Below are 13358 nucleotides of genomic sequence, written 5' to 3' on the forward strand. Positions count from 1 at the left end.
TAGGGAAAGAAAGGGACCCAGGAACTTGGGTAGAGAGACCCGGGAGGATGGGAAAAGGGAGATTCAGAGATCTAGGCAGGGAAAGACCCAAACGTTTTGGGAGATAAAACAAGAAGGCAGGGAGAGAAAATAGCCGGTAAACTGTAAGAGGGAGACTTCTAAGTTAGCCATGGTTAAACAGTTGGGTAAGGAGGAGGTGGCGAGAGAAGGAGGAGATGGTGAGAGGAACCGCAGAGGAGAGAGTGAATATTCCTGCCCTTAATATTGAGGTGCCTAATGAGAATTAAGTACTTAATGAGAAGATAGTGAGCAATATGGAGAAGATTAAAGATAAAGGTGGAAAGACTGGAGCGGTGACGTAGAGAATCATCAGGAGCAGCAGAGAAGAGGAGGGGGAAAGTACAATTGGGAAGTATAGAAGAACAGGGGGAGGAGACTAAAATAAGATGCAATGGCAAGCCAAGACAGGCGCAGGAACAAGCCCAAGGCGAAGAGTCATGGAAGTGCAGGAGAAACACAAGGACAAAGTTAGAAGGAAGGAACACGAGAAGGTCTCCCAGGTAATGGCAGAACATTGAAGAGGAAAGAGGCTGGAGTTGAAGGCCACAGAACCCCTGAAGACTTAGGTGGTGAGAGGCCTGGAGAGGTTAGGGTAGCCTTGTGACTACCTATGTGTTTGGGCCTTAGTTTAAGGACAGCTGCAGCATGACCCCCCCCCTACACAATGAACCACTGGGCTCCAGTACAGACATGAGACCTGGCAGAAGGACTCCCCAATGTATGCTAGCAACGCAAGAACATCCACAAGGAGCGTACCGGGGAGCAAGACTTTGCTCTGACTGAAGTGACCCGATTGTGAGAGACATTGTCCCGGGAAACCTGTGTTTTGTTTGGGATACTAAGATAACAAAATCAAATGGGGGGGCTTGTGCTCAAACTGCTGTGAAGGACTAGCACCCAACACTAACCAGAACTGAAAGAACTGTTGCTTGGACCTTTTGAACCACCCTTACTCGTACTTTATTGCAATGACCATCCTGAGTAGGTTTGAGTTACTTCTATGCACATTCTTTGCCTGTAAGGGGGTTGTTCTTATTGGTCCTTATAACCCCAATGACGGCCTGCTTGGAAACATTTCCCATGTCTGTCCCATGTCTGATCCCTGTATGCTTCGTGATGGACTGGGGCCTCCGCCTCTCCCACTTACTTTGGCCTGTGCCATCCAACACAGAGCAGCTCCTCTTTTGCAAGTAATTTCCATCAGTGAAGCTGTACCCAACTGCCCACCACACTTCAGTTCAGGGGATGGTTCCCGGTCAGAAATGTCCTTCTGCCGCTGCCACTCAAGCTCGTGGGCTCTGAATCTCTGCCTGCCAACAAATGTCACCATCCCACAGTCCTGTGCAACATCAGCCGTTGTGTCATCACTCCTGGCCCCGGATCACTTCTCACCCTCTGCATCTTCTCACGACAGCTCCGAACACAGCACCGCGCATCACTTGCAGCCTCAGGAGTCATATAGGTGCACGCAGCCGTGCTTTTTAATTACAGTTTTTATTTTGGCGACATGAGAGATATATACATGAGTGTTCAATTTGATATGCAGTATGTGTACATATCACATTTCAAAAGTATATAAAGTTTAGAAAGTTAGTCCATTTCATCTTGCAGCCCATGTTATTTTATCTTATGTGCATATAGAAAAATATGAACAGGTAAGAAAGGTGTAGTCCAACTAAAAACAAATCCTGTGTGGAGTTGTCTGTTCTTTGTAACAGATGCATACAAATTCTTACACATTCCTTAAGGGAACATCCGAAGTAAAACAATGTGATTCTGCACCCATCAGAAAACAATGGATTTTGTGCTCAAGCTATAGGAATCCCTTACAAATACCTATAAACATGGCGACTCCAGGGACCAGGCATTTAAGCTGGAGTTCCACATTCAAGCCTGGGCAAGAAGACCCCTGACTGTGGAAGGGCCCCAGGCGACATCTAGGACAGCTGGGGCTTGGTAGGGGACACCTTACATAGCACCCTTGTTTGTTGCAAGAAGTATTGGTACAAGCACTAGTCAAACAAAGAGTTCCCATCCCCCTCCCTTACCGGATAACTTACTGCTTGTGTGAAACGGGCCTCGTGCGTCACACACCTCCCATGCACTGCACCGGCACAGCCCACTCAGAACTAAGCGTCTCCCTCACACGGCATGGGCTGTCTCACAGGTGGGTCTCTTTAGTACAGTCAGATTTTCCTGCGCAGGGCTGGGCTCTCTCTCACAGCAAGATCGCCTACCCTGAATTAGGGTTCAGACACACGAGTTAGATCCTGCCCGAGACTGATCACTTTCACAGTGTATCTACTTGCTCCTTTGGGTGGATTTCATTTAGAGTATGATTGTCTGTGTACTACTACTCCCATGATCCCTTCTCCTTGATTTGGCTGTTTAGGACTGATGGGAGTTGTAGTCCAAAACCTCTGGAGAGACAAAGGTTGCCTACCTCAGTGGCGGTGGAAGCTTTTGGTTTGGGAGGGTAGGTAATTGGGTACCAGTGGGAGGCTGGGGGACGCCCTGGGCACCAGGAGGGACCCATGGGTGTGGCCGCCCCCCTCTGTTCCCCCCTGTCCCCCTCCACCACTGCCTACCTAGGGCCTGGGCCTCTGTCAGGGCCAAAGCCAAGACCAGACCAAGACAAGGGGTGCAGAGGGACGTGGTGGGGGCTGTGATGAGCGTACGAGTTGTGTCCAGAAAGTTGTATCCACTTAAAAGGTTGCTGTGCCCCTTCTGCAGAAAAGCAGCCTTCAAAAACTACAGCTCCCAGCAGAAGCAGTCTCCTGCCTACAACTCCCAGCATGCCCGGGGGCGCCGTGGGCCAATCAGGAGTCCAGCAGGGTGTGGCTCGTCTACGCGCATGCGCAAGCCCCGAGGCACGGGGCTTGCGCTTGAGACTTCGGAAGGAGAGGACGTGCAGAGCCCAGCTCCTTCAGAATCATTCGCGAGGGGCCCCGCCGGAGAAGCAGTTCGGCCCCTCGCTCCCGCAAGATAAGTCCTTAAACCCATCTTGGGGATCAGAGGGATCGGGGGAGAAGCGCAGGGGGCTTTAGCCCGCCCATTCCTAGCCCCTGCGCCTACTGAAAAGATAAGTGGGCGTGTATCGTAGGCGCGTCGCCAATCCGCGCTGTTATTTGTTGTGGGGAAGTGAAGCGTACGAAAGGCTTGTACGTGTGTTCCCGCCTCCTGGGACCAGGGAGAACAAGGCGCACGGGAGGCGAAAACACATGTGGCAAAAGTTTCCGCGGCGGTCTGAAGGAAGACCCCTGTGGAAGTTAACACTGGCAGTTTCCACATCAGGAACAAGTGGAAAAGCCTCAGAAGAGTGGCGAACTTTGGCACACTCAAAAGCCCATGATCGGAGCTCGGGTGGCAGCAAGGAATGTTGTGTGTTTGTATGTGTGTGAGAAATGAATGAGAAGGTTATTGGAATGCAGAGGCAAAACCCTAACTCGTGTTATTTCTTTTAGCTTCTTGGACCAGCACTGAACACTACGGACCTGCCACAAGACTTGACGGCTTCATCACGGACAGGACACTGAAAACCAGAGCTAAGTGTGCATGCTGAAAAAATGCTAATTAGTTGTGGACTGAACTAGGTGCATGGCTTAGACTTGTACGTTAGATTAATCAGAGAGGGGGCCTAAGTCTGACTATGTGGAAGTGGAGTGTAAATAGCTACTTGGTACCAAGTACAATTTAAAGTGTGCAACAATCAACCCTTTTCCCTAAAATTCCCCGTCCTATCCACAACCACTACCCAATCCTCAATCCGGTTTTCCTAAAACCCCCCAACCCATCCAATCAACGAGACCCTAACCCTCCTTCCCTGCTCTGGTCCGGGTAGCCTGCGTAAGCTTCGACTTGCAGGCTCCACGACCATAGTGGGGGTGGTTGATACTGCGTCGCTCCTGCGCCTAGGGCCAGAGTGTTGTGACAGCCTCTTTCTCAGGAACATGAGTTGCATGTGGGTGCAATGGGTGAGGGTATCTGTCATCGTGTGCCTGCCTGATCAGGTTGGAGATCTCTCACGGGGAATCTGCTGCTCGGGCACAAAGATCTATCCACCGAGAGAACTGATTGTTCATAAATTGGTCTCAAAGGGTTCCTTGAATGTCCGAGGGCGAGGATCCCCCTCTCACGATGTGACTGACGGTTTGGCACCCAGGTCCTCTCTCTCACCAAGTGACTATCAATATAGGGGCTTCATTTCGAATGCAAGTGCTGCATATTTAGGGGTGCTGCTCAGCCACATGGAAAATAGAGAAGGAAGTCTGTTTAGAAAGTGTCTTTAACATTCCAAACAATGCTGCACAGTGCTGGGCCCTGTAACTTTCCAAACAATGCTGCACAGTTCTGGGCCCTGTAACTTTCCAAACAATGCTGCACAGTGCTGGGCCCTGTAACTTTCCAAACAATGATGCACGGTGCTGGGCCCTGTGAATGCAGATCCCAGGGGTGTAATAGGCATACCTGTGTGGTGGGGACCCTTGTTTTTCATGGCACCTACCTTTGGCCCTAGCCCTGTGTATGTGTGTCTGCCAGGAGTATCGAAGGCCCTTCACTGCCTTTTGCATTCCTGCTTACTTTGAATTAGGCCACTGATCGCCCTGAAGAATGTTTTGAAATTGCTGAAACGTGCAATGATGCTTGCTCTCAAGATGTGGTCTATGCTTAATAGGTTGTTTTGCAAATTGCATTCATAAATAGACTCCATTTTGGTAGCACGTCCTGCAACAAATACATACATGCCAACATTATAGCTTCCATTCAGGAGACAGTAGCCAAATCCCGGTTTTAATTTTGCATTCTGGGACTTGTAGTCCTGAATTTATACTGCGGAAATCCAGGTATACAAGTCTCGGAATGCAAAGTGAAAAAAAACAGGACAGGACTAGCATCTCACAAATGGAATGTATAATGTCGGCATGCATGAAAACATCTGTTGGGGTGAATGCATGGAAAGGTAAGGCAGAATCACCCAAGGATACTCCGATGAGACCACCAGAGTCGAGGGTCACACCAGTGTTCAAGATGGCCACGGAGAAGCGACTCCTGTTAAGTTTCCCTACATTTCATGCATTTTCTTTGGGCGGGGGCGTACTTTCGGACCCCTGTTCTAGAGTCAAGACACGTTAGCGTCACATAGCTCTCACGTAATCCTAATATGGAGGGTCAGACTCCACTGTTACTCTGATAAATTAACATTTTAGCAGATACAATCCAACAACCCTCAGAAATACTAATCTGGCCCAATGCATTCAAATGAAAGGTTCCTGTTGGAGGAGCACTTTGCACTTAAGGCAGGGATATCATGCTCAGCAAGTTGAGAGCTGTGCTTATACCAGTGAAAGACATGTACCCCCATCCTTTAAGCGGATCCCGGTGAATAAACATACGCTGTCCCGCATGACAGGGGCGTGGCCAGACTCTTGACTGGGGTGGCCCAAGTGGGGCACGGACTTATGCAGGAGTGGCATGAAGTACGAGGATAATGGGGTGTAGTGGTAACATGTGATGATAATGCGGGGGCCAGTCTGATGCCAGGGGTAGCAGGTGCCAGCCCAGGCCACTCCCTGGGCACGCCTATGCCGCCTGGCTTCGTATTTTGCCACGGAAACCGGATGGACGGTTCTGCGACTGCATTCCCAATCATTCCCAGGACGTGCAGCTTTTCTTTGCTAACCTTTCAATATTCCAGTGCCATTCATAAGTGGTGATATCTGCAACGTATAACCTCGATGGACTCAGCAAGCAGCTTTAAAATGGCATGAACAAATGTACTTCTTTTTGAGTAGGAACACTGTAATAAAATGGAACTTTTGGTCGGAGCAAGGGGCAGCCCTGCACAGAATTGCTTTTGATGTTTGTACATAAATCTGCCATGTTTTTCGTCCAGCCAAATGCCATTATTAGGCAATAGGCAGGAGCAGACAACAAAGCTGAAGAGGGGTGCATGGAAAGTGTGGGGGGGGGGATCAACCATTAGGCATTATTGTGGGCACCCCTTTAAACCACTGCTTTTAAGAATGACTTTCTATTATGGAGGGTGGAATGCTATGCACATGAAACCCTAACGTATGTAAAACTACAGCCTGATTTGCATATGGTCTTTCCCTTCTATAATGACATGGAAGGCTGGAAAAGGTGGTTTGTAGGGTTGCCCAGGGCAGCTCCCTGGGGATCTGATGTGTTCAGAAATGTGTATTTCTCACTCATTAGTTCTGCATGAGTCACCCTAAATGAGCTGGGTAAGCCCAGAGGTGGGTCCTAAGCTTGCAGGTCGAGAGTACACCTAATGAATGATGCCAACACCTGTGTGCCTGGGTGTATGGTTCAGAACTAGCAGTGTGAGCTGGGCAGTTCCTTTTGGGGTGGTACCAAGTCAGATTTGCATGTGTTTGCTCATGTCAGTAGCAAGGCCAAAATAACAATGCTTGGGAGTCAGGGTGGACCTGAGCAATGCCAGTGGCTGTGGTTTATTCACAACCTTCTCTCCACTAGGAAGTCATGTTGTATTCAGGGCTGGACTGGGAACTAAAAGAGGCCCTGGAAATAATTACTAGGGACCAAAAGAGGCCCTGGAAATAAAGTTCAAAGTGGCCCTATATGACACATTTTCAGCAAGCCCAATGCTTTTCCTATGAGAAAATTTGGAAATACCACAGAAAAGAGGCCCAGGGTGCAGAAGCCCGCCGGGAAATCTCCAGAGTTCCCTAAAGGCCAGTCCACCCCTGGTTGTATTTTAAAAATGTCCAATGCTTGCATTCGTTTCCAGTACATGTTCAACTGCCAGATAATAATGGCATCATGAATACCATTTTACAACCTTCTGCTAAAGAAATAAAACGTGTACATTTCTGAATATATGTGACTGCATTCATAAAAGCAATCTGTTTGGCTCAGTTTATGTTTCTACTGTCAGGACGTGGACCAGAGCTGACGGAAGTTGACGATCTTCCTCCCTGGCCTGGGGAGCTTTGATTAGGCCATACAGGAGGGAGGAGCGTTGGTTGTCTTGACAGCCGGAAATTGCATCAGATCAGAACTTCTCGATCTCCTCGTAGGAGGGCAGCGCTGCACTTACGTTGGGAGGCGTTTGATTTGTAGATGTCGTTTGATACACCACCACAGCCTGAAAGAGATGAAAGATTCCAGATCAACAATTAACGGAGTCAGCAACTACATGAGACAGGCAGGGACTGAAGGTAGCAGTGAGGCATTCGCAATGATTATGTGAGCCAGTGACGGACTAAATACACAAGTGTTTCAGTGGCTAAATATATGACTGGCAGTGACTGAATGCATAAGTGACACAATCACTAAACGTATGAGTGAATGATTACTGAATGAGGTGAGGGTGTCACTAAACAGGAGGGAGACAAAACGTCAGTGTTAGTCCCCTAAATATTCTATACTTCCATTTTAACAGTCACGTATCTGGGCAAATGCTAGTTCTTTTTAACTTTCCTGGGAGCACAACTCGAGAATAGGGCTGGGTGAAATTTTTAGACTGCGTTCCGCTGGCTGCAGAAGCCAAATCGGTACGATTTCGTTCCGCTTAACTACAGTCCGCCGTTCCACCACCCCAGTGTATCGAAATGAGCAACACAAAGTTTCTCATGCCACTGCGCGAACCCAGCACAAATCGATTAAAAGAGCTGGGTGAAGTTTTTTGTGCTGTTGCACGAACCCAGCACGAATTGAAGAGTCGCCAGAAGTTTCTCATGCTGCAGCGTGAACCTAGTACGAAACGAAAAAAAAAACTGTGCAAAGTTTCTCGTACCACTGCACAAACCTAGCCCTGATCGAAAAACGGTGCAAAGTTTGTGGTGCTGCAGTGTAAAATTAGTACAGCTCAAACAAAGACCTGCGCAAAGCAGGGGCGTAATTTCACCAAAATGAAAGGAGTAGCCGAAGTGACATCACTCAGCCCTTGACCTCTGATGGCATCACAGGAAGGGATGTCATTTGACTCCACCCCAATGTCGCATCACGGGAAGTGAAGGAACACAGCCTTTCACCCCTTGACAAAACAGGAATTGGCATCACATAGCATTGTTCCTAAGTACACTACAAAAAATATGGTTAAGATATGACTATATTGTGATATAAATTACATACAAGAATAGATCACCATATGTATCACTAACATAAGTGTGCATTGGCCCATATTACCAAATTACTGTGAATGCAAGCAGATGTCCAAGGTGAAATGATAATGACGTGTTATGATATAGCCCTTACGCTTAATCGCTTTATATAGAACAAATATACACACAATATCATCCAACCTGTGTTGGTACTCATTTATCGACCTCAGAAGGATGAAAGGCTGAGTTGAGGTTTTTAAGAACAGACTAAATAATTGGCTCGCTCCCTGAAGTGTGCCTGAAATAAACCTTTAATGAGTCTAGCAATTATTGTATAGAATTCCAGAAAGAGATTATTTGTTATTCATATTCTTTGTTATTTAGGTCACTGCTCAAAGTGTTACACTTGTGGAACCCCCTGTTTTTTTAAGAGGCCTGAACAACCACTCTAGAAACAGAGAGCCACATGGCACAGGCCACAGCCCAGGAGCTTACATTTTAAAATAAAATGGTTCACCTCCCCTTTTTTTAGGGGTAGCAAGGGAGACCACAGGGGTAGAAAGGGAGACCTCAGGGGTCTTAACTGCGACCCCTGGTGACCCCCAAATGAAATCCCTGGTGCAAAGTATCTCATGCTGCTGCAAAAAACTAACATGGTTCAGAAAAGAACCGCACAAAGTGTCTTGTGCCACTGCGTGAAACTAGCATGGACCAAAAATAAACCTGCACAAAGTTTCTCATATCGCGATCGTGGCACGGATAAAAAAAAGGACCTGTGCAAAATTTCTCGTCTCGCTACACAAAACCAACATGGAAACGAATCAACACAATCTGCATGAAGACTGCACAAAACCGGGTGATCTTTCAGTCACGGCGGAAACATAATTTTGATTTCATGCAATGGGCGGAATCTGATTCAAGTGCGATATTTTGCACTTTTCGCTTTGCAGGCAGAGATTTTACCCACCCCTCCTCGAGAAGGAGCAACAATTTCAAAGAATTTCCTACTAAACCTCTACCAGGTTGAAACACATTTTAGACCGTTTTTGGGGAACACAGTACAAACAGTACATTCAATGAATTGTATACATCTCAAATTGACCCTGCATAAACAAGTCCGGGACCCTTTCATTGAGAATATGGTGAGAACAGTTGGAAAGGATCAAGCTGTTTGCTTGTTCACCGACTCGCCGTCCCCTCGACTCACCCACAGATCCTGTGCCAGGACCAAGATGGCGACAACATGGAGCAAGATTCATCCAGCAAGTAGCATCCCATCATTATGCAATACACTCACCAGGGAATCAAGCTGGGGTAACTTGGGAAATAAATATCACCACCCAAACCGCCTCAAACCTGCTAGTGCCTCCAATGAATGTTACAGATTCTGATCACTGCGCTTCCAGACGTGCACTTGTCCTTCCCTTCTATGTGAATAACCAGGGCATCACAGCATTCCTGGGGTACTCGTCTGCTTCACTTCACCAAAGAACCAAGAGAGCGAAGGAAGCCAGACGCGGGGGCAGCCAGGTAAACGGCACAGCCTGATATTGGGGTCTCCTCTATATATTATGTTTGCCTTCCACTGTACAGCCCATGGTCACACATGCCTTCACTCTACATAAAGCACTGTACTAACCCAAAAATTGTTCACACAGATATTGTCAATCGCAGTGACCTATATATTAAAGCTCTGCTTTTGCCTAGTTCCTCCTTAGGACCACTCTGGCTTTTCTCAATAGTAGGAGCTGCCCGATAAACATATGCCTTAGCTCACTCATATTTAGTACCCCTATATAGTCTCCTTCAACATAGAAACACATACGTTTCTTTGAAATCAAATTCCCATCTGATATAGGCTCTGAAAATAAGTGTAAATTAAAAAAAGGTTTGCTGTAAGCACATCCAGAGACACCCACCGCCGACACCTATAAGAATTTGAAAACAGAATTTGTTTTCAAACCTTACACCCATGAAATCCATCCTTAAAGCAAAGCTTCCTTTAATAGACAGGTTCAAGTCTAATGCAATGAGCCAAACAATGAACGCCCCCAACCTAAAGAACACGAAATTCACCTTCAATTCATCTAGTAATGGCAACCTAATACTCCATGCAGGTAGCAGAGATTTAGACAAATTCCTCACCACTCTAAAATCCCTCCTAGATTGCACGGTTCGAAAATAAGATTGGATTAGCGGGAGCTAAAAGCAGCTCCTGGGTGTCCAGCAGTGACCAGTCACCAGAGCTAGCACTGGGAAAACGAGGCAGTAGTAAAAAGCGCTCTGCAACTTCCGTTATTTGGGACCCCTTATTTATTTATTTTATTTGTCTCCTAATGTTTATTTAAAGATTGTCCTAAATGCACATGGGTGTGCTTGTTCAGCATCAGTTGGCGTGAGGAGCCAAAATTAGCTCTTCGTAGCTGTTGGTATCAAGCTAACCAGGCTTTTCTGGTCTACAAACATGAGCTAAATAGCTCCCAGCTCCACTTACTTTCGAACCTTGCATTGCCTTGATTCACCTACAAAAACCTTCAGAAATCCAAGTTGTCTATCCACCAAACCCCATCTTCACTGAGCCTCCCAATAGGAAACGTGAATCCGAAAGTAAACAGCCCAATAAGGATGCTCAAGACCATACTACCATGCTACCATGCCCTATACCGGACATTGCCATGTAGCCATTCCCTCCCAACCCAGAACAGCGCACACAAATACCACAGTACAGGGAATAGACCAGAGGGCCCAAGAAAAATCCCAGAACAAGGCCAACCGACATATGACCCCTCTCCAGGACTCTTCCAAGGACACTTCCTAGGACACAGGATTGACCCTGACTCGACCATTGTAGAGTAAAATTGACACTGACTACAAAATGACAAAACACAAAATCTCACACCAACTTTAATAGATCTATAAAAAGCAGATAAGTTATTAAAACTCATCCAGAGTAAACAGGCTGATCGGATCACAGAAAATTAATTCCTGTCAAACTACAAACTGCTACCGCCAACACCAATGGGCTATAAAATACTGGTAAACAAAAGAGAAACTAGAACTAGCCTTAATAATCCCCAACAAACATCAATGTTCTTGTCGCTCTCCCTTTGGAGCCCTGGGAGTGAAATTCTTCCTAGACACGAGTAAGTTGAATGCATAACGACAGTCTACGATGCATCGGGAAATGGTAATACGTTGCCGGACAATGGATGGAGCTACTCTCCAACCTGCAAAACTCAGCCACTAAAATACTCCTCATGATGACTTTAATATGTGGTTGGAAACCGCAGACAATAAAACGGCACAACTATTATTCAGCAATGTCAGCGTTGGGATTCATGGATGAGGCAACAGGCCCCAGTCATTGAGCTGGCTGCGCCCTGGGTCCTTTTTTTTCATGGAAGTTTATCACTAAACAGACTGGCCTGACTGCACGATTCTAGATGGACCGTTTTCTAGTCGCTAGCGAAACAATAGGTCCAAGAATGTCTACAAACCTCAAACCCTCCAGAGGCAAGGTCTACCCTTGCAAAAACCTCAACAGATGTGTCAACCTGCCTGTTTTAACTAATTAACTGATAAATACTTTGTGTGCACTGTAGAGTGGGCAGGAACAAAGATTAACATTTTAGTCCCACACATTATCAAGAAACAAAAATCATGACCAAGAAAGTCAAACAAATGGTGACACCTCTACTTAGTCATAGTAAATAAAATGGGCAACAATGGAGAGGAAACGGCAGCACTCCTGATGCACAGGAAGATGCTGCTGCCTCCCAAATACATGCAGGGGGTAGAGACAGGCTGCCCAGGGAAGGAACCAAGGATATTATTCAACGAGGCTTCTAGATACCAAGAACAAGACTAAAGAACTCTTTTCACATCCAAGGAACTAACAAACCGTGCTAAAGTAAACTTTTAAATACAGCAGTCATTTTGTTTTTATTAAAATGTTTTGGTTTGTCTTTCAAACCTTTCATTTTGTCTGTTTTTCATTGTTCTCTCTCTTTCTTTCGTTAGTAGAATTCGGGCATTGTGTCCAGTACTGTTGCCCTTTAAAAGTTATTTTCTTTCTTTCTTATTTCTTAGCCCATTTGAGCATACTCCATGATGTTGTTCCAGTATGAGACAACCGCATATATCCATTTTTTTTCTTTTCCTGCTAGAATTGATGCCCACCGGTCTTCTTGCGAGAGCGATGTGTGGTTTTGTATAAACCATCCTACAGCTAAGTCTCTTTTCTTGCTTAGAGCGGGGCATATCATTATTATGTGGTGCAAGGTTTCTATTATCGCTCTGTCTCCACAGAACCTGCAGAATTTTTCTTGGGCAGATGTTATTTTCCTGGCAGCCATAATTTCTCGGTATGAAGGATGTTCAGTCTCATTTGCATACAAGTATCTCTGATTTTCACTGACGGGAAGCACTTGAGATATTCTGGTAATTTGTTGATTGGTCTGATGTCTAGGGTACAGAGAACGTGCAATGCGTATGTAGACTTGATCTCGTTTGTCTTTATCCAGTCGTTTTTTTTTGCCCTCTGAGGTCTATTAATGAGCTGGTATCTCGATATACCTTCAGCTTCACATTTTGCTTCGATACATTTTTTCCAGATTTCAAGTGGTTGAGCATTCATCCTGTTTGTTGTTTTTTGGAAGATTTCTAGTGGCGGAGCATAGTTTTCACTCATGATCTTTCTGTACAGATCCATTTGTTTCCAGGTGACAAGAGATTCTAGTGACTGTAGCGCTAATTCTGCTTGTAAGCGTGGCATGGGAAATGATGTTGGCAAGTTTAAATCTTTCCTCCAAAATTGTCCTTCAATCTGTTGCCATATGTTGTTTTCTACGTTTAGCGGAGCTTCTGAGCCATATGTGAGTATAGCCGTCACTTTCTGCTTATAGAAAGTTATCACTGGTATCAAGGAAAATTTCTGTATTTTGCGTGTAGCACCTTTTCTTGCCGCGCTAGTGCCAGTGCTTTATCTTTGAGGAGCAGTGTCTTATCCGTCTCGACAACAGATTGATTCAGTCATATTCCAAGGTACTTGACTCTAGCTACTTCCTCGATTTTTTCTTTTCCAATCTCGAAGTTGCTGACAGGCCCTTTCTTACTTATTTGCTTCTTCAATGTCATGATTTTGGTTTTCTTTACATTTATTTCGAGTTGGTTTTTGACCATGTTTGTCTGTATATTTTCAAGAGCTATCTG

At 45.9% G+C, this 13358-nt stretch overlaps 1 protein-coding gene across 1 annotated transcript in view; it reads right to left on the minus strand.

The window, feature by feature from the left end:
• Window positions 1–1535: 1535 nt before the first annotated feature.
• Window positions 1536–13358, minus strand: part of LOC138580875 (membrane-spanning 4-domains subfamily A member 4D-like) — a 702190-nt gene continuing 690367 nt past the window's right edge. The window contains exon 7 of the mRNA XM_069651765.1: window positions 1536–7189. Within this exon, the coding sequence (XP_069507866.1) occupies window positions 7097–7189 (93 nt within the window). The 3' untranslated portion in view covers window positions 1536–7096. The remainder of the gene's footprint in view (window positions 7190–13358) is intronic.

The sequence above is a fragment of the Ambystoma mexicanum genome, chromosome 3p (assembly GCF_040938575.1).
Source record: "Ambystoma mexicanum isolate Mex_15411 chromosome 3p, UKY_AmexF1_1, whole genome shotgun sequence".
In the NCBI taxonomy this organism is placed as follows: Eukaryota; Metazoa; Chordata; class Amphibia; order Caudata; family Ambystomatidae; genus Ambystoma; species Ambystoma mexicanum.